The following is a 20,898-nucleotide window of genomic DNA, read 5'->3' on the forward strand; positions in this document are numbered from 1 at the left end:
GTTGAGCGGTGATTTTTTGTTTGTCCCCCGAGTTTCCTTTTAGATTTCAAGAGGAAAATTCCATTGTTCGACAACAACGACAACTTTATTCACTCAACCGCGACGAGAAGGAGGGTGTTTTTATTTTCTCTGAAAAAGAAATCGCTGCATGAAAACCGAAAGGTAAGAACGAAATTCGCACGGGATTTTCCTCTCGAGTAGTGCACAAGAGCGCGCGTGAGCCCCTAGTCAACAGATTGAAATGTAAAAAGAATGATGGAGTATCATCACGTTTCATGTATTCTAAATATGATGTATGACGTCTAACCTTGGAGATTTTTTTTTCTCACGGATATTGGAATGAACCAAATAATGAACGACGCAAAAATACATGCGATGACATTCTTGCGGTCTAACCACTCGAGCGTCGTTGAGCTTCCCTCTCACGCGGAACCACCACACGGCGTCAATGGGCGAGTTTGTTCCGAATATTGCGGAAGTTGAAAAATTCTTCTCTTTTTGAATTACCAGGCTTACTCGCTTCAGTTACAGAGTTAAACAGGAGAATGCGTACCTCCGGGCAAACATCGCCGACGCCTGTAAAGAAGAAAAGTTTCCAAAGAAATCGAGCGCCCAGTAAACTCGTCGTCAAATAAAAGAATAACCGGACAATTTAGAATTCTATTATTTTTTGTTATTATATTCCCACGGATTGTTTGCAGTACCATCATTTGTGCACACATCATTTCCACGTGAATGAAATCGAGAGAAGATATCGAGTTTCTAGAAAATTTTCAGGAGGCTCGTTGGCGACTTGTGTGCGGGAAGGAATGACGAGTCACGACGTGGGAGGACTTGAAACGGAGAAAGTGGACAAAGTGCAGTGAACCGAGAGCTAACGCGAAAGTATTGTCAGCATACAGTTATCTCTCTAGAGTCTCTAAATTAACTCGGATGGAGAAAAAGAAACGGATGATGATGAGATTGCAGACGGAATGTATGGGAAATGACGACCGTCCAACGGAATCGACGGTTTCTTTTAACGACGAAAGAACGTTAAGTGTTTTAGTTGTGTAGAAGAAAAATCTTAACGGTCAGACTATATGTTGCGCCGCTTTATTAGAAAGAAAGAAAGAAAGAAAGGTATAGTTTGGAGAGTTGGCCGCTGTACGGCGCCCTAGTCGACCCGCAGGTATGAGCACACAAAAAAGATAAGGTGGTAGCCTGGGGCAACCGAATGAGTCCATGGTTTCCTCTCTCTCTCTCCAATGCATTCTTAGTTCTGCATCGCTCAGCGACAGGTTGTGTTTCTTCCTCTGCAACGGAGAAAACCCACACACAGAAATAACCGCACACAGTTTCTCTTCATCCATTTGGGCTCGTGAAAACAGAGCCAAATCGAGTGGTGCCAATTTGAAAAGTGCTTGCAGTTTTTTGGTGCGTCCATTTCGTCAGTGGTTCACTAACGAAACGAAGAAGAATTACGTTGGAATTTGGACAGTGTAACCGCGTGAGTCACGCAGTTGCTTTGATCAGCAGTAGAGAATGCCACGGCGATTGTGAACTCGCCAGGAAAAAACATAACAAACGGTAAACACAGCAGACACAGGTTTGTTGCTTCATCGCCTTGAGGTGATTTTTTTGTGTGTGTTGAATAGGTGGGGGGCTTAGCAGTTTAGATAGCAAAAGATTAAAAACTTGGTTGTGAATGAGCCGTGTGCCTATTTTGAATTATTCATATTTTTAGAAAAGAAAACGGGTCAAAAATGAGCGAGAACTATGGAGGCCAGAACACACCCTTCCATCGAAGGCCCCAAAGAGTCTTGTCAGACAAAACCAGCATACATATACATCCTTCTTTTGTTTCTTGTCCATTTTTTCCTTTTTTAAAAAATCCAACCAGGTACGACACGGCCTCGAGGAATTTCCTTTAACCTTGAATTCAGTTCTCTCCCCCGTGGGTTTTATATCATCTCCATTGATTCCATGTCTGCCATATTTTTTTTTTAAAAGAAAACTTGTTTTTCCGATGAATACGCTAAAAGAAATGACTCTAAAGTTTGGCCATTAAAATCAAGACTCGCAAGAGTTTCACTTCCTTCAACGACGCATTTCCTATAGTGGACGGCGCCATAACGGTCCCGCGTCTCTGTCAACGTCTGGCGTCCAAAACAGAAAAAAAATAAAAAGTTGTGTTTCTAAGGAGACAATACGAATAAAAGCAGAAGATTAGAATTGTTTGCAGAGAAAAAAGAGTAGCAAGTCGTTGACGGTGAACTTTTGATCTAGGTTATAGCATCAGAGGGGGGAGAAAAGCTTCCAGCGGAAGTGGCTTGTTTTTATTATTTTCATTCTTTTCTCAACGTATTACGCGTTTTTGTGTTCCTGTTTCTGTTTTTTTTACTGTCCAAATTTGGCAGGAGTGTATCATGACGGGTCCTCATTTCCACCCCAATTTCCTTTATGTACCTTTTTTTCCGATTCCATTATTTACAAAATGGGGTACAACTGCCGTCTATTTGTTCGTTATGGGAACTGGAATTTGCGCAATGGTGCCGCTTTTACCTTTTATTGATAGACCAAAAATTGTTAAGGGGGGGGGGCGGCCCGTTACGGTCGTACATAAACAACACTCAACTTGTCTCTTTTTTCTCTCTTTTTCTTCTTTCATTTCCCAATATGTTGTGTGTTTGCACGTTTTGTTATGGTTACCAGGAGGGGGGTTGGGTTGGCAGGAAGAAATTCTAACCTGCGTTCCCAATCCGTGCAATACGACGCCGTTTGAATGGTAGGCGTGTTTCAGTTTCAGATCTGTGCTCGACCCGAGCTGTGCTCTATTGTCCTTACTCATTGTTGCCTATTGCGTCATTTGGCAAAAGAAAAAAGAAAAACTTGATAAAAACGTGCCACCCAAACAATCAAGTGTTTTTCTTTTTCCGCTTATTTAAAACCGATTTTTGCCCGTGTGCGACGTGATCCGGTAGAATAACGAGGTTTGGTCACTGAAAATTATTAACACCACTAGCGCCCATTGTGTAATTTTTTCTGTTTCACATTTCGGCAATGTGTATAATTTCTTTATTATTAGTAGTTAGAGCAAGTCAATGTCAATGGGTCCTTAATTGTGTCCAGGGGATGGATGTTTATTAAAAGAGGTTGAAATGATAAACATTCGGTCGCAGGTAGAAATACGAACGTGCGTGACTAGATTATCGATTTCGTCCTGGTTTGAAATGTTTTGGTAATAAATGTCCTTTTGCTTTTCCAGTTGCCATGAAGACGGACCTCATGATGCGGATCGAATTGATTGTCGGGATCCTTGGCCTCGTCTGTTGGGTGACGGTCGCTACTGGTCAGGAGATCCAGCCAGATGAGATCACCACGGAATGGTTCACAACAGATGCTCCAGTCACGATGATGTCGGCCTTGGATGTGACTAGTATTCGCCCAGCGGATAGGGAAACAACGGCTCTCCCACCAAATGACTTACGGGCCAGAATTCTTCTCAACGCGGAATTTGAAGATGATCCCACCCAGTTGGCAGCTTCGCAGCCTGGCGTCCCATCGGCTGCTGGCTCAACATTAGATAACAGTCTGCGATCAACCAATAATAATGACTGGACACCAATTGTATGGGCGTCAACACGGTTGCCGTCCACTACTCTACCTCAGGCGACTCCCCTTCCGTCTCCAGTTTTCATCCGGCCACCAGCTCCTGGACCATCTACACTTGTTATTCGGCCGACACCATTACTGCGGCCTCTCCCAACCATTTTGGCAACTCCTGGACGAATCGCAACGCCCAGTACCGAAAGGATGATTTCTAGCAGCATCCGACCATCCACGGAAGCGCCAACCGTTTCACTCCCTCCGATTTCATCTCAACCTTCCCTTGTTCACTTTGATCTGGAAGATGCCAGCTCAGGCCCCAATTTTACTATAGTAGCCGATCCACAAGCATCCAATGATTCCATCATCATTCCCGTTCCCGCCACTGCACTTGTCGTTAATCAAACGGCTAATCAAACGGCACAACTCATTGGTCAACCACCCTTAGCCGAAAACAGCTCTCTTCCGACGACCGTTTTGGAAGATGTCCGAGCTGATGATAATGTTACTGTTGTAAGCATAGTAACAGAATCCAATAACCAATCTGTGCAAATAGAAGGAGAATCGATCGCAAACATTACCAAGGATTCTATTCCCGTTAATGAGACAACCCTCAACGAAACTGTTGTATTACCCGTCAACACAAGTTTCATTGCAAATACCACAGAGGAAGAAAATATTATGCCACTATCAAATGATGAGTCCATGGCTAATAGTAGTTTCGTGACACAACCGTCTGATAACGAGACGGTTCTGGTGACGATAGACGAAGAGGCGGGGCAAGGAGAAGAAATCCTTACGACACCAATTGAAGATCAAAGTTCAATGACGACAGATCTGTCAACCGGCTTTGGTTTCAATAACGAGACTTCATCTACAATGGATTTTCTTTCCAATTCTTCTGGAATTGATGAGGGAATTCCCTTATCCAATTCCTCCTTAATTGAAGAAGAGATTTCCCTATCCAATTCTTCGACAATTCTCCCTATTAACGTCACTAATGTTGTCTTATTGACAACGGAAATCCCTGTGCCATCGACTAGCTTGAAGGCAGCCATAGTCTCGGTGAGTACAAGTGTTCCGATTACCACTACCGTGACCTCCGAGCCCGACACATTCGAATCGACTACTGCCCAAGAAATAGACACCAGTAACGGGAAACAAAATCGCGAAGAATCAGGTCGTTCGACTACCCTTTCGGCTCTTTCTGGATTAGCTACTCTATTTCCCGCGTTAACACGTCCACCCAGTACTACCTCCTTACCGACAGAAATCAACACCCAACCAATTACGACGACGACGACGCCGACGACTACAAGAACAACAACAACATCGCCTCCATCGACAACACTCAAAACGACAACAACGTCCAGTATTGTATTCCCGTCGTCCGGTTGGACAATCACGCCACAACAAGCGCCACCTTCCATCCCCCACTTTGTCAACCCACAAGCTGGGTGGCCAACAACAACTCATAACCCACATCCAACATTCCACGAGGCACCCAACTTTTACCATCCAACTTCGACGGAATATTTCCCTGATAATGAATGGCCAAGTACGGAAGGCTCTCAAGCTGACGATTCGGATTCCACCACTACTATTGTGGCCATTTCTGTCAGCATTGCCGTTATCCTCTGTCTGGCCATTGCAATTCTTCTTCTGTTGGTGCTTCGTCGACGCCGTGCAAGAGCAGTCCAGGGAACGTGCCAGCCGGCCCGGATGGATGCCTACAGTTTGGACAATGTCAGCCAATCCAACACATGGCAAAGGGGCAAAGTGCGCAATAGTCTTCGTGCCTCTAAACGATCATATTGCAATCAGGCATTCGATGATTCTGTAATTATTATTATTATTTACACTTCAAAAAGGTGGTTTTGACTGAATTTCATTATTAATTTTCCTAGACGGTGTTTTCGGTCCCCTTAACAGCGGCTCAGTTGGCCTTGTACATGGAGAAACCTATTACCAGCATTGAAGCCGAATTTCGTAATATAGCCACTTCGACTGTACGTATCGATGAACTACCTGCAGGCGTAGAGACCAAGAATCGTTACGCCAATGTCCTGCCCGTTCCAGAAACACGAGTACACATCCGTGTCCAAGACAATCAGCCAATGGATACCATTGAACAATATATCAATGCCAACTACATCAAGGTACGGGCTTTGCACATCTCGCAACCATTTTCTAGAGAAAGAATTAAACCTTTTTTTTGGAATGAATAGGGTCCAAAAGAGGAGCCTCATTTTTACATAGCGTGCCAGGGACCCATGGAAGATACGGTTCAAGATTTTTGGCAAATGATTTGGGAGAATCAGTGCAAGATAATCATCCAATTGACAGATCTGTCTGAAAATGGAGTAGCCCGTTGTGCCGAGTATCTTCCTCCTTCGGAAGTATTAGATTGCCACAGACTTTATGGTGACTATCAGGTCTGCTGTTATATGTTAATTTTCGTTAGTAGGAAAGAAGCATTTCTAACTTGTTTCTATTTTAATAGGTTACTCTCAAGTCGAGAGAACTACGCGATAACTACGTCACATCTCACATCCAGCTGAAGCGAATGGAAGACAATCTAGTGCGTGACATAACGCACTTGTGGTACAGTTCTTGGCCAGCTACTGGCGTCCCAGAGGACGGCAAAACTATTGTTTCTTTACTTATGGAAGCTCGCAAAGGTCAGTCCAAGGAACACAAATCTCCTATGGTCGTGCACTGCAGTCCCGGAACAGGACGGACAGGGGCTGTCCTGGCCATTGATGTCTGTATGCGACATCTTGATTCTAGCCGAAGTATTGATATCCCTCGATCTGTCCATCGCCTCAGACAGGATAGGGCCGGCTGTGTACAAACTGGAGAGCAGTACGCTTTCGTTTACAAGGTAAGATTATCGTTAAGACAAATTCCGCTTTAGACATTAAATTAATCATGTTGAAATTTTTCTTTCTTCAGTCGGTTAATTACTATGCGTCCCAGTTGAGTAACGCCGCCTTGGATTCGCTGTGAAACGGTGAATAGGCAACTAGAAAGTTCAAGCACACAATGGCCCTCGTCAATACAAAACAGGCAAAAAAGCACTCACAATTCTGTATATCCATGACGACTTTGAAGGGGAAAAATGATCTTGTCTGTATTTTTCGATGTTAACCTGTTACACATCTCGTCCTTCACGTTCCACCTCTCCTCCATCAACACTTGCTTGAAATGTAAAAGCGGAGGCTAAATATTCACGGACAAAGCAAAGCGAAAACAAATCATAACCAGTGACTTAATATTCACACGCTTAAAACATCCCTATCTATTTACATGATTAGTTCGATGATGGAGAATAAATTCTATTTGTTGAGCATTTAACAACTAAGGCAACGAGCTTTTGTTTTGAATTTTGAACAAGACCAGCTCTTTGACTCGTTCATAGCAAAAGTATTGAGGTATTTGACTAGTGTCGAGCTGCAAAATGTCGTATGCATTCAACTCCCTTAAAAGGTTTTCATGAAAATAATCGTAACACGGTGCTTCTATATCCAAATCGGCCAAAGTAAACACAAATCTAGGAAAACTTCCATAGTTAACAACAAAAATCTTTTAAAAACAATGAATTAGTTTTACCTTTTTTCAAGAGCAATTACGGCAGTTTTTGGACGACCTGTAACCATCAGTCTCTTCAAAGTGGATAAAAACGCATCCGTCAATTCATCGTGATACACAACTTGAAAAAAAGAAGCGATGTCAACTTAATCTAATATTTTCGTAAAGTTTAATTTAATTTACCATCTGCAGCTATTAGGAGGTTAGAGTTCTCAATAAGACTAACTAGCTTGTCAGAATAGTTTGAATTGTAAAAGTCCAGCTCTATTGCTTCCACCTGGCCACTAATCCACTTTGAATTTTGTTCAATATTTGTTTCAATCAAAGAGAGAATATTTCCTTTCGAAATATCTGGAAATTTAAATAAAAATAAAAGTATTACAGTAAATTTATTATTATTATTTTCAATCTGTAAAATTTAAATGATGGTAGAATACCTGTACTCACAACATGGCCAGCAACCATTCCAGCAACAATACTTGTCAAACCAGTACCAGCTCCAAGCTCAATCACAATATCATCATGAAAAATTTTTAAGTTTTTATCTTCATTTGTTGCAGAGTGTAATAAAAAATCAGCTAACAAAAAAGCGCCTCTCCAGACTTGTAATCCCACCATGTCCAGTGAGGTGTTGATGTGATGTTCTGTAATTTAGTCAACCATCATTATGTTATTCAGTTATCATTTCCATTTGTTGAAGACATTAATTGGCGACGATTTACTCAGAATATTTTTTAGTGCACTATTTACTTATAGAAAGGGTGAAGTCAGGTGTGAAGTCCTTTCTGCAAACCAGTAGATCTCCGTCATCATCTGCAGTTGTTTCTTGATTTGCATTATGAGTAGCACTTAAGGCAAGTTTTGGAGGTAGACTAAAATTGAAGCTCGAGATAACTATAAATAAATTTAATATGTTACATTTATTAGGTCGGCTTAAAGAATCAAAATAAGCTTAAAGAGAACTTGCCAATATTTTCTTCATTCTTGAGAGATTCTCCTTCACTAAATACATGCACTTCTGAAGTAACTCTATGGTCGCTTAGATCTAAATCTTCCATAGTGATGAATGATAATGAAAATGGAAAACAAAAAATATATTAAGTACCTATAAACACACTCGGAGAAAGACGAAAACTTCTCCGTTGGTCGAGACTGAGCAGACGACTTAAAACTTAGAGAAACACGGCAGAACATGGGCTGATGGGCATGAAGAAGAATGACAGGAGAAACAACGGAATAGGCTAACAGACCAAAATCTGATATCATGCTGAAGGCTGGCTGGAACTAAACCGCTTGGCGGCGCTGTGCGGTGGTAGGGCAGTTTTGCAAAGCAGTGGGAACTGGGAAGGGAAATAAAGATTCAAATAGGCATTTCGAGAACATAAATTCACTTCTTCATAAAATAAATTCACTGAAGCTATGTTGAAAATTCAATAAAACTTTGCTACAGTAGCTAACTTCTACTAATGTTGTAAACACAAAAAGTAAAACTGCCCTACCACCGCTCAGCGCCGCCAAGCGGTTTAGTTCCAGCCGGCTTCAGCATGATATCAAACTCTTAGTACGTCGTTGTTTCTCCTGTCTTTCACTTCACGACATGGGTTCAGAAAGTCAGAAACCATTTTGCTGAAACTAGGTCAGAGCTATAGACTCCTGGTCTCTTCACGGCTATGTTGGCTTCTCTATTGCTCGCAATCGTGCACGGCTGTAGAAAACGAAGCAATAATTAAATTTAAAAAATTGAGAAAATTAGAAAACGTTTTATACGTGGAGGGGATTTAGTGGTGAGGAAACGAAATTCTTGATATTCTTATTGGCTGCGAAGTCGCTGCCCAACTGTGGCCTGGGCACTGACTATCTTTTCCTGCGGATGATTCCACTCTTCAAACTTGCGTTGTTGTTCCTTCAGTTCCGTTAATGTGTGCTGTAAAACACTAAAAGTGAAACAGGTGACGGTGACATATCGACCATCTCATATTGTATGCGAGCCAAACCTATGTTGAGTTTCTAGGGCCTTTTCCAATTTGGACAAACATTGAATCCCGTGCATTTTTCGGACAGCCATTTTGAGATCTGGTTTCAGTTTCAAAACATTTTCGTAGCAAAGAACGGACCTATAAAGATCAAGAATGATTACAACAGTTGAAGTAATAAAATAACTGTTTTAAAAAATTAATCGAATTTAAGGATTTTAAGATTAAAAGGTACCTATTTAAATCACCGATCAGGGCATAACTATTGGCTAGAGTATAGTGTGCTATTGGATCACTGGGAGTGTGATCGACCGCAGCATGAAGCACGATAATTCCGTCTTCTTGTTGATGACTGTGCGTCAAAATGTTACCCATATTGACCAAAGCAATGGTTTGCATCTCCCTCGGGCTAAACTGGAGCGCTCTTCGACAACATTCAAGCGCTTGAGCTGCATTTCCGATGATCCGGTAATACAGAGTGGCGAGATTAAACGATACCCACGATGTGGCATTCTTTTCTAAATTAAAGGCGACCCAATTAGCAAAGGATTTGAGATCCATATTAACTGGAGTGAGTTTCTCCAAATTAGTTTCTTGCTCCATTGTCAAGTCAATTCGCTCCAACGACTTTCGCTTCCAACGAAAAGATATGCTGGACGGCTTTGCCGAAGGATCAAGCAAAAGCTGAAACGGAAGAAAATTACGAATGACGATTCAAATCGACGTGCCATACAAGGTATCGACGATTTTAATTGAGAAATTACGCACTAGATCCGCTTTGCCGAAGCGATCCAGCAGAAAAAGACGCAATGAAAAGCTAGACGATCGTTGAGCGAGTTGAATATCTTTGGGTGGCGAACCAACGACGAAAAGACGAGACGAATAATAAACAGCAAACAAGGCAAAACGAAAAGTCGATGAACGATGATAAGCTGGATAGCTTTGCCAAAACGCTCCAGCAGAAAACGAACGACGGAAGACGCGAACGAGGACAAAAATTGAAGATTACGACATGAACCACTTTGCCTTGGGCCTCGAATTAGGGGTAGGGTGACATAAAAACAATAGAAAAGGGCGCGGGGGAAGGGGCGAGAAAAGCGCCACCTAGAACATGTAAACGAAAAATAAACAAATGACGATCAAACTTCAAATCCCGACTCCGTCGTGAACACCTCGGTTTAAACACTTTTGGTTTTTGGTTGGCCTTGAACACTGACACTTCGATGTACACAGACGTTGGTTCTGTACACAATAACAGCTCCTGAGAAAAAGAGACAAAACATAAAATCAAAAATTATTTTAATTAACTTAAATTTACGTACCCACACACGTCTTTTTTCAATGTTCTCCCTCTCCCACAGTAGCATCTTACGGTGGCAATTAAGTTTTCTTTCTTGCCTTCTTTCCTGGTTGAATCCAGGTGACTAAAATAGAAAAAAACATCAAATCAAAAATTCACATCGCGGTTTCGCGTGTGGTTAGATATAGAAATTACGTACCTATCAACTCCTTTCATGTGACTGGAATCACTGGATCGCTCCAAAGATGAAGTCTCTTCCGACTCTTCCGACTCTTCCGACTCTCTTCCGCGATGTTCCTCTAAAAGACTTTCAAGCCGCTCAATTCTATCACAAAACAGGGACGTTCTTATCTTAGTAATGAAAAGTACAATAAGATTACTAATTACGCCTACCGAGCTAAAGCCATCCGTTCATTATCTGTACTCATCTCTAGTTGCTGTCGCAATCGTGCGTTTTCCTCTAAAGCCATCCGTTCATTAGCTGTACTCATCTCTAGTTGCTGTCGCAATCGTGCGTTTTCCTCCATTACAGAACTGTAAGGAGAGAGCTGGATTCCAGGGGAAGCTAGTAACTTATTATAACATTTTAAGCCAATGGCTTAAAACGGTCAATGGTCCGCAGCTTGTTTCTCAGAATACCTTCAGGGCCATCCACAGCTTCACGGAAGTGTAGAACAGATTTTGGTCATAGAGGCGGCAACTATCGCTGAGTTTAAGGGGTCTTTGGCCAGGACAACGGTTTACGTCAAATGGTAGGACCGGAAATGATAATCTAGCTACTCGACGACGCCATCCCATTTTATGTTAATGATGCGAGACCTATTGCTTTCGGGGACCGCGCTGTAGTGAAACGTGTGTTGGATGACTTAGTGAAGAAAAAGGTGATCGTTCTAGTCAACGAAGCGTAGGAGTGGGCTGCCCCTTAATTCGTTATTCAGAGTGCGAAAGTGGAAAAATCCGTTTTTGCGTCTATCATACGCCACTAAACAAATTCGTGCTATGACCTACTCTTCCAACGCGTACACCTTGTTACGCGGTGGCGGAAGTGAACAGTGAATGCCGATATTTTACTAGTTTTGATGTGGCTAACGGGTACTATCAGGTACCCCTCCATCCTTCAAGTCAGCATCTGACTACGTAAATAATAAGACTTCCTGGAGTCGCATGAGACTCATACACGAGATTGTGTTGTTCCAGGGACGAGTACAATTGGTGAGCGGATGTTGCGTTTGCGGCACTATCTAACACCGTAAAGGGTAGTCGACGACTTGTTGCGCTTTCAACGGACGTTTCCAGCTCACGTCGCGGGAGTTTGCGCAGTATTACAGGCAGCGCGAACGGCAGGGATCACCTTTAGAAAGGAGAAATATCGAAATATCGTGCCAAATCCCGTATTTCAGGATATGATATCCGGAACGGCGGTATCACCTATCGAGGAAGAAACATTTAAAGCGTTATCGCATTTCCCTAAGACAACCAATGTGTCGGAGCTTCGATCCTTCATGGAATTAGTCGAGCAGTTTTCGGGCTTTTCAACTGAAGTGGAAGCGGCCCAGTGTCCCCATCGCCCACTTCTCAGCACGCGCAATCCCTTCGTATGGACCACGGATCACAACCAAGCCTTTGAGGCAGTGAAGCTGGCCCTTATCCCCCACCAGTGTTGGAGCATTTTGACCCGATGCAATAGACGACCATCCAGGTCGATGCATCGCGCAAACATGGTATGGGGTATGCGTTTTTAAAGCGCCATGGCGATTCTTGGAAGCTGGTGGACGCAAATTCTTGATGGTGCTCGGATACGGAGTCGAGATATGCGGTAGTGGAGCTAGATTTGGTGGCTGTGGAGTGGGAAATCCGGAAGTGCCGTTATTATTTGTCCGGATTGCCCAATTTTACACTAATGGTCGACCATCAAGCGTTAGTGGCCATTTTAGATCGATGTACAATGGACGCTATCGATAATCCCAAGATCCAGCGTCTCAAGGAGCGACTATCTTCGTACTCCTTCACAACCGTATGACCGAAGGGGATAAACCACGCCATCCTTGATGCATTATCACGGGAACCTGTGAATGATCCGGCGACTGATGATGACTGCGTTGGAATGGACTTGGCGTTTTCTGTCCACCACCTCACCCTTCAAAACATCAGCAACATCTGCAACCTGGACGACGAGTTGGATCCGTCGAGCCATTTGACGGAAAACTTGCTCGACAATTTGCGTGGATCAGTGGACCCCCCAGTTCGTTGATCTTGTAGCCGCCGTCGAGTCCGGATTTCCTGTTGACCGCGCACGCACCCCAGATCACGTTCGGCAATTCTGGTCGATTCGGAATGATCTCTTGGTGGAAAACGGCATCGTTCTATATGGCACACGAATTTTCCTGCCTATGGCTTTCTGCCAGGACATTTTGAAAAAGCTGCATGTGGGGCATCATCAGGGCATCGTAAGGACGAAAATGTGTGCTCAGCAGACGATTTACTGGCCTGGGATCACGAACGACGTGACCATGCTTATTCAGCGATGCGCTTCATGCCAGGAGCGTTTGACATGTCACTGCCATGAGCCGACGATGTCCGACCCGTTACTGACGTACGTTTTCCAAGACGTTTTTGCAGATTTATTTCAACACGGGTCGTTACATGTGTGAAATATCGGTGAGCTCGGCGATACTTCGCTGGGATTTCTCCCAGTTTGTTCGGCCGGACCTAGAGCTATCGATCGCTCAATCGGTACTTACTTTCTAATCTCGATCGGGAGAAGTAAGTCTTGCTTCGGCTGAAGAATGTGTGAGTTCTCGTACAGGCCTGCAAAGACAAATCAGACTAAGTTAGTTACTTCGGCACTAACTCAGAATAGACGAGCGGTTCCAACTGCTCGCAGAGTCGACTGCAAGTTGGCCGGGAGTAGAGGTGGGTTAGTCCCGGGATGGGGCCGTTCGACGGTTGGTCGTACTAGGCGCCCGAGAAGGAGAGCGAGTGCCGTGCTACTCGAAGGCACAGCAAGGCGTGTGCTCCTTCCAGTCAGTCCTTCGGATGTGTCCGAGTCCCGACACTTAGAATGCCCGTAATCGAGAGCGATTCTAAGTCCCAACTTTACAAGTTTGTTTTACAAAGGCTGGCCTCTCGACTGAGGCTGGCAACCTGAACAGTGTTCAATACAACGGCGCTTCGAGGCCGAGGGGGTGACTCTAAGACTCGAGTAAGAAGATCAATAAAGAGATGCTTACTGTTTGAGTGCTTGTGAATGAGTGATTTATTAGCCCGCATTGGCGCTGTGAAGTAAACTACAATTACAGGCATGGTAATAACAACATTGTCAAATTATAACATTTAATTAATGCGGACTATAGGAGGCGCGAGTCTCGCCCTTTATCTTCTTCGCGGCGGGCCCACTTAGAATGGGTAGCCTCGGGGCGGCACGTGTCTTGCCTCTTTATCGTCTTCGCGGCTGGCCCATTTGGGGTGGGTAGCCTCTGGGTTTCTCGAGTAATGGATTTTCTTCTAAGTCCATTCTCTCTAATTTCTTCTAAGTCCCAATGGATAAAATCCGCACGCGCTTCTTCTTCTACGCTGCAATCTTCCGGCCATCCTGGGGTTACGGATGCCATCCGCCGGAGAGCTCTCTATCTCTCCGGCTACTTTACTCTAGTCTGGCCATCCAATTTTGCTGGATGTACTACACCAGACTCTTTACTACTCCGACTATCTTACCGAGTTGATAGTCATTTGCTACCCCGGTCTGCTCTCTTGCTCCGGGGTAGTATTTCGATAGAGTCGTCGAAATATTTCTAAGTCCATACTTTAAGAATTTTTATAAACAGGGGTGCCTTCCCTATACAGGAAAGTAGCTAATGTTCCGCCGCATAATGTCTTGGTTTGACGGCCCATTTTAAGAGAAAGGTCGGGCACATGGGCCTGACCTGCCGTCCGACGGTTTCCGAGGACCGTCGATTTGTGTCGGTGTTTACATGCATTATTCGGCGGGGTTTGTAGCTGGTTTATCCGTCCAGCACCTCGCGCTGGTCCGGATCAACCCCCGTCGCATTCTGAGCAGCGGGCTTCGGTTTCCACGCTGCCTGCGCTCGGTCGCGTCTTCGTACTTCAGCTCTGAGCTGCTTGGGTGTTAGATCTTCGTCATCTATCCACTCTATCGGGTTAGACCTTTCGAGGTCGGCCGACGCCGGTACGTTTACCACCGGCATCTTCGGTGGACCGTGTCGTGGTCTTGCTCCCGTGGCCGGTGCCACATCTGACGGACGATTCGCATCTCCACCGTCCACACCCGAGGCACTCGTTGTCTCTCGCGGCTGTGCCCCATGTGGCCGGCGACTCGTAGCTTTATCACCGTCGCCCGGACATTTCCCAGTTACTCCGTCAAATGCCGAGGCAATCGTTACCTCTCGTGGCTGTGCCACATGTGGCCGGCAATCCGTAGCCTCATCGCCGAGGGCCGTGGTATTCCACAACATGTGCTGGTGTACGCAGACAGACTATCCGGTTGGTCGGTGGTACATCAGTGGCGGCGCGAACCGACTACACGTGAAGTGGTACAAGCCGCCGTGAGCAATTTCTTCGAATTAGGTGTGCCGATGCGCTTCCGATCGGATGATGGTCCCCAATTCAACGCCGGAATTTTCCAGGACACGCTGTGGCGGTAGGGGGTCGAATGGGGCAATTCGACACCGCATTACCCCCAAATCAACGGGCATGCGGAATAGGCGGTGAAAGCGGTAAAAGAGTTGGTGGCGAAGCTAGCACATTCGGGTGACTTATAATCGGTAGCCTTCCTCACCGGATTATTGGAATTCCGCAATATGCCGGTGAAAGTGGCCCAGATAGTGTTCGGTCATCAGCTTCAGTCCATCATACCAGCGCACCGGTCATCGTACGCGAGTCAGTGGAAAGAAGCTATAGCGGTGCGGAAGAGCAAGGCGGCAGCTGACGCTTCGGTTCAATTTCGTTATGATGCCTAGAAGCGTATCCCCCACCCCCTCCACTATCCCTCGGTGCATCAGTAAGAGTGCAAGACCCCGAAAAAAAAAATGGTGGGACCGCGTTGGTGTGATTGTGGCGATCGGACGATACCACTTGTATCGCATAAAGTTCGCGATCGGCAGCGTTTTATGGTGGATCAGGCGCTTCTTCCGCTTTTTGGTTCCAGCGACGTCCGCAGAGGAGGCGGAATTGATTCAACTGATGGTAGGACAGGTTATAAAGCAAGCGACCCTGAATTCGCAACCACGGAGCAACAATCCATACTGCCTCCGTCTGTAGCGGCGCCTCAATGGAGTATCCGTATACGCAAGCATCGATTGATCATTTTGGTTTAATTTGGTACGATTCCCGTGCGATTCCGTGGATGCAGCTAGTGCTTTTATTGACTTTTACTCCAACGAGATGAAAAGCAAAAAGATCTCACACGACCTTTACTCGTAAGCCTAATACTTACAACCCTTAATTTAATCAAATTGTTGCAGTCAACCAACTCGTTGTGACGTTCGCAGATTTCTGCGGTGAAGGGGTGAATCGACCGATTTGCATCACGTTTGTGGAGAAAATGTGCCAACACTTGACATCTGTCAGTTTAGCTTAAGCCTACCTATGCTGAAGCTGTTTTTATGGAAGCTGAAAGGTACAGCATTATTGCACCGTTTGTTTCCGCCGTCAAAGAAACAAAGCTTCATGGCTATACAATACCAAAAGTGAGTAAATATGTTTTCTCAAATAGATAAGAAATGACTGTATATATGGTGCTTACCTCTTCATCCAATAATAAGGGATGTGTTTTCGTGTTGAATCGAGATTCCGTTCTCCTAGTTTCTGAGTACTGAAAACAACCGGTAGTTAGTTCAGTAAAGCATCTTCGAAGGTAGGACACATCATTTTAAATCTTTTTTTACTATTTGCGGCAACCATTGCGTATAGGCCAAAGAACAATCTGCTTTATCTTGAAAACAGATAGGCATCTTTTGATCGGACTAACACACTAAGCATAGATTCTTTACATTTTTTTCAGACCTGGAGAGGTATTATTATTATTAGAGGGTGTGTTACTCGTCTTAAGGCGAGTGTTACCCGTATATTACAGTCAAAAATATAAAAATAACGAATACAACACTGGACTAGATATGGGAAAGGGAATATGAAATAAACGCACGAAATTGACGGGTGGTAATGTATGGCGATTTATGAAGATAAAGGAAGAGAGAGAAGATAGAATGCTATGAAAGGGGGTATAAAGATGTAGAAAGGCCTCGAGCGACTAAAAAACATCTGACTGGTACCTCTCGTCCTGAGGCTGAGTACTGTAACGTACGTCTAGCCCCGGTCGAGGCACCAGAGATTATGTGGAGTAGACACGGCCGAAAAAAAGAAAAAGAATTAGCAAAAAGTGGAAAAAAAATAAAGGCCTCAAACGACTAAGAACTGTAACATCTTACTGGTACCTCTCGTCCTGAGGCTGGGTACTGCAAAGTAGCAAGCCCCGGTCGAGGTACCAGAGATTGTGACGAGTAGACACGGCCGAAAAGAATTTGCAAATGGGATAAAAGAACTGAGTTTTTTATCTGGATGGCTTGACCAATCTTTTAGTTTGGGTGATAAAGGTCACGAAGGCCTTCCAAAGTATGGTGTTGCATACAAATTCCTTTAGATTGGGTGGCCAGTGTAAGGAAGTTATGTTGACGGCCTTGATCAGAGCAGCGCGCTGCTGTGAGAATTTAATGCATGAGAAAAGGAAATGTTGAGTTGTTTCATCGTCCTGGTTACAAGAGCAGAGTGGAGAAGATTGAACTTTGATCTGGTGTAGAAATTTATAAAGAAAGGAGTGTCCAGATAGCACTTGCATAACTTCAAAAGAGGGGTTGAGTTTGTTCAATGTAAGAGCGGATTGGATAGATGGGAAGAATTCTCTAGTGAGACAGCCGGAAGTACAGATGGACCATTCTTCGTTCCATTGATTTAAGATTAATCTTCTTGTGGTGGCTTTTATTGTTGAAAGGGAGGGAGGATCTGGACGACTAGCGATGACCATTGCCGATCTCGCTTTTTCCACTAGGATTGCGATCACCGACGATGAAGAGACTGGAATTGGAGCACCCGCCAAGAACCTATTACAAGTGATTTCAATAAGTTTAAGGTCTAATGGAGTTGTCGAAGCCAGAACGAAGCCCGCCTGACCAGACGTGCTTTTGAAGGCTCGACAGATGCTCGTAGCAATTGGTCGCTGAAAACTGCGCAACTTCTTCCTGCACCAGGAGAATTTGGTTGCGGAAACCCAACACGGACAGCAATACGAGATTTTTGGAATGATTACCGCATTGTAGAGGAGGAGAAGTTTGGAGCGTGAGAGGCCCCAGGATAGCCGGAAGCATCTTTTGATAGTATTGAAGGTTTTGGTTGCCTCCGTACAAATTTTAGCAATGTGGGCCCGCCAGTTCAGTTTCTCATCTATTATGAGACCTAGATAGCGACATTCTCTAGAGTGAGGGATGCTAACGTTGTTTATGACAAGGCAGAAAGCAGATCGATCAAATTGTTTACGAGAGAAAACCATAAACACAGTTTTGAGTGCATTAAAGGAGAGTTTAGAGTTTAGACCCCAATCAACCACAGAGTTGCACATTAATTGGAGGTTGCTGACTGCTAGGTGAGCTAAGACACTGGTGGCACATAGCAAAATGTCGTCGGCATATGCAATGATTATGAAGTCAAAATTGAAGGAGAGTAGGAATAGAGATTCGAGAAGGATGTTCCAAAGGAATGGTGACAAAATGCTCCCTTGGGGGCAACCTACTTCGAGAGTGGTACAAAGTTCTTCATCACCGGACGAGATAGTGGCGGTGCGATCAAGAAGGAAAGCCTCAATTAGCTTTACAAGGTACATTGGACAATCTTTGCAGATGAGTCCACGTAAAATCATTGGGTGCCATGCAGCGTCGAATGCACTCTTGATATCTAAAAAAGCACACGCTACCGTTTTCTTTGCTTTCCAACTACATTCTATATGATTGACTAGATCTGAAACCGCAGTTTCTGTGGACTTGCCCTCACGAAAGCCATGCTGATTGTGGCTAAACCATTGATTGTCAATTGCTAATTTCTTCAGTCTCATATGGAGGATTCTTTCGAATAGTTTAGATAGACTGTTTAGGATGCTGATTGGACGGAAACTGCTGACAGTCTCGTAACAGTCTTTGTTTGGTTTCTTCAGAACAATTACTTTGGCTGATCGCCAGGAAGGTGGGAAGTAATTGAGAGAGACGCAGGCATTGAAAATAGATTCGATAAGAGGCATAACGTGCTCGATACTAAGCTTTAGCCAGATCATCGAGAGACCATCTGATCCTGGAGTGGAGGTATTTTTTAGTTGTTTCAGGTTCTCACGGATTTCAACCAAAGTTATAGGTGGAGAATAGTCTAATGGGAGGCCGCTGTTCAGTTGTCTATAAACTTCGGATTCTAACGAGGAGTGTTGAGGTAATGTGATAGGTTGTTTTGGGAAGAAGTTGTCGGCGAGACACTGCATAATTTGATTCTGAGAGCTGAAAACAGATCCAAGAGAGCTCAGTTTTTGGGGAAGGCCATTGGAAGGGGGTGGTTGGGTTATTTTTTTTAACGCTCCGAAAATATCGCCATTGAAATTAGCAGAACAGAAATCTTTCCATGAGGCCCTCTTATGAGACCTCAGAGCTTGTTGGTATTTGGATTTGATTAATCTGTATTCGAGTTCTGCTTCGGGTGATTTAAGAAGAGACCTATTCTTGTACGCAATCCTGAGATCGTGGCGAAGAGACCAGAGTTCCCTATTCCACCAAGGCATTTTTTTTGGCTGGGTTAAAGATTGAGACGCTTTTTTTTTGCTTTTGATGGCACACGATCTGATGCAATCGGTAAGAAGAGTGATAGATGTGTTGATGTCGTTAGTACTATGAAGACTGTTAGTAGATGATTTGGCAAGGAGATTATGCGACTGAAGGCGAAGTAAAGTAGTGAAACGTTCAAGGTTGCACGATTCGGGGCGAGGGAGCGAGTTGCCTACACCTCGATGAGTGGTGCTGGACGAATCTAGAGATTGAATGGACACCGAGAAAGCAATAAACGGATGATCTGACAGCGAAGGGAAGTCGGGATATCTCCAGTTGTGTAGGTTAAGCGAGTCGCCAAAGGCTGAGACGTCAATAAACGACGTGTTACTGGGCTTGTGAGATAGGCTGTCCAAGCTGGCATTGGCAATGTTTAACTGAAAAGATTGAAACAGCGATTCTAGGTCCAGACCTTTGGAGTCTGTACCTGAGCTATTCCAGAGTTTGTTTTTGGCGTTGGTGTCCAAACCGAAGACTGAGTGTCTAGTATTAGCGCACAGTTCTGATAGCAGACTATTGAATGAAGAAAGGATGATGGGAAGACTAGGACGGAGATAGACGGAGAAGAAGAAAATCTCTTTGTGTTTGATCTTGACTCTTATACCGCTAATGGAGTTTGTGGCGCCCCAGGGACAAGGCGAGGCCTTGAGGGATGCTTTTGCGAAAACGGCAGCTCCATATGCATGATCTTTAGTTAGATTGTGGAAACAGACGTATCCAGGAGGGATATATTTTACTTCGATGCCGTTATTGAAGGTGGCATACGGTTCTTGGATAAGAATTATATCGAAACCAGAGTCCAAAATAAATTGAGAGAGGGAGAGAGCGGCTGCTCTACAGTGCCTAAGATTGATTTGAAGGCAGGATAGTGACGAAACCCTATCAGTCATTGGAAGAGAATAGAGCGGTGTATCTCGAAACTGCGGCTATCTGAGCACTGCAGCTCGTGTGCCCTGCCTCGTGGTTTCCTTGACAATTCGGGCATTTAAAACTTGATTTAGGGACCGTGCAAGTGGAGGTTTCGTGATCCAGAGAACAGCATCCACATACTGTCGAAGACGATTTGCAGAAGTGCTTGATATGACCGTATCTTTGGCACTTGAGACATCGCCTAACTTCTTTGTCGACATCAACATCAATCGCACGATGGGCCTTATTTTCGAGGAAGATACGACCACCAGCTAAGATAGACTTTTTAAGTGCCGAGGAGTTAACACATAGACGGACTAGATAAGAATGAGAATTAGGGCTGCTTCTAAGAACCCTGGCGGAGACAACACAGCCCATCAGAGATGGGTTGCTAGACTCGACTTGGGAAATGAGAGATTTTTCCTTAGCTATTTTCATCTCGAGGTCATCAGACCGTTCTGCCAAGGTACGTTGAGAAAGGTTATTGAAATGGACAAGCAGAGGGAAGGGGGTGGTGGGAACGTAAACTCTGTCAAAGAGTTTATATCCCTTCGATTGGTGGGCATTTATACGATTGTTGGCTTCATCTCTATCCGCAGCCGTGTTGAAACGCATCACTAAGTTGCCATTTTTTATTTTGATGTCCTGTGCAATAGGGCCATCTGTTTGG

At 44.4% G+C, this 20,898-nt stretch overlaps 3 protein-coding genes across 5 annotated transcripts; 1 reads left to right on the forward strand and 2 right to left on the reverse strand.

Annotated features, from left to right (window-relative positions):
- Window positions 1-1,232: 1,232 nt before the first annotated feature.
- LOC124328862 (mucin-5AC-like) lies at window positions 1,233-6,945 on the forward strand. Of its 3 annotated transcripts, none has more exons than XM_046787681.1 (6): window positions 1,233-1,588; window positions 3,248-5,427; window positions 5,496-5,747; window positions 5,817-6,023; window positions 6,092-6,472; window positions 6,544-6,945. In XM_046787681.1, the coding sequence occupies exons 2-6, from the start codon at window positions 3,253-3,255 to the stop codon at window positions 6,595-6,597; spliced, it is 3,069 nt and encodes a 1,022-aa protein (XP_046643637.1). In that variant the 5' UTR covers window positions 1,233-1,588; window positions 3,248-3,252; the 3' UTR covers window positions 6,598-6,945. The 3 variants fall into 3 exon arrangements, with proteins under 3 accessions (XP_046643637.1, XP_046643636.1, XP_046643635.1); XM_046787680.1 differs by having other exon boundaries at window positions 1,233-1,587; window positions 3,245-5,427; XM_046787679.1 differs by having other exon boundaries at window positions 1,233-1,569.
- Window positions 6,696-8,413, reverse strand: LOC124328896 (methyltransferase-like protein 22). The gene is made up of 6 exons (XM_046787741.1): window positions 8,147-8,413; window positions 7,930-8,073; window positions 7,617-7,823; window positions 7,363-7,530; window positions 7,201-7,300; window positions 6,696-7,141 (listed from the first exon to the last, which is right to left on the reverse strand). Exons 1-6 carry the CDS (start codon window positions 8,235-8,237, stop codon window positions 6,949-6,951), a joined length of 903 nt encoding a protein of 300 aa, XP_046643697.1. The 5' UTR covers window positions 8,238-8,413; the 3' UTR covers window positions 6,696-6,948.
- Window positions 8,414-8,989: 576 nt separating this feature from the next.
- Window positions 8,990-10,979, reverse strand: LOC124328816 (tetratricopeptide repeat protein 17-like). The gene is made up of 6 exons (XM_046787632.1): window positions 10,846-10,979; window positions 10,652-10,777; window positions 10,525-10,576; window positions 9,388-9,836; window positions 9,174-9,293; window positions 8,990-9,113 (listed from the first exon to the last, which is right to left on the reverse strand). Exons 1-6 carry the CDS (start codon window positions 10,977-10,979, stop codon window positions 8,990-8,992), a joined length of 1,005 nt encoding a protein of 334 aa, XP_046643588.1.
- Window positions 10,980-20,898: the final 9,919 nt, after the last annotated feature.

The sequence above is a fragment of the Daphnia pulicaria genome, chromosome 3 (genome assembly GCF_021234035.1).
Source record: "Daphnia pulicaria isolate SC F1-1A chromosome 3, SC_F0-13Bv2, whole genome shotgun sequence".
In the NCBI taxonomy this organism is placed as follows: Eukaryota; Metazoa; Arthropoda; class Branchiopoda; order Diplostraca; family Daphniidae; genus Daphnia; species Daphnia pulicaria.

Bases quoted from the DNA above. Each gene is read 5' to 3' on its own strand.
- LOC124328862 (XM_046787681.1), top strand. From the start codon at position 3,253: ATGAAGACGGACCTCATGATGCGGATCGAATTGATTGTCGGGATCCTT. The intron at 5,428-5,495 runs GTAATTATTATT...TAATTTTCCTAG, and splicing joins ATCAGGCATTCGATGATTCT to ACGGTGTTTTCGGTCCCCTT. The intron at 6,473-6,543 runs GTAAGATTATCG...TTCTTTCTTCAG, and splicing joins AGTACGCTTTCGTTTACAAG to TCGGTTAATTACTATGCGTC.
- LOC124328816 (XM_046787632.1), bottom strand. From the start codon at position 10,979: ATGGAGGAAAACGCACGATTGCGACAGCAACTAGAGATGAGTACAGCT. The intron at 10,778-10,845 runs GTAGGCGTAATT...GTTTTGTGATAG, and splicing joins GAACGGATGGCTTTAGCTCG to AATTGAGCGGCTTGAAAGTC. The intron at 9,837-10,524 runs GTAAGATGCTAC...CTTCCGTTTCAG, and splicing joins AAGAAAACTTAATTGCCACC to CTTTTGCTTGATCCTTCGGC.
- LOC124328896 (XM_046787741.1), bottom strand. From the start codon at position 8,237: ATGGAAGATTTAGATCTAAGCGACCATAGAGTTACTTCAGAAGTGCAT. The intron at 8,074-8,146 runs GCAAGTTCTCTT...ATTTATTTATAG, and splicing joins CAAGAATGAAGAAAATATTG to TTATCTCGAGCTTCAATTTT. The intron at 7,531-7,616 runs GTATTCTACCAT...TTAAATTTCCAG, and splicing joins TGGCCATGTTGTGAGTACAG to ATATTTCGAAAGGAAATATT.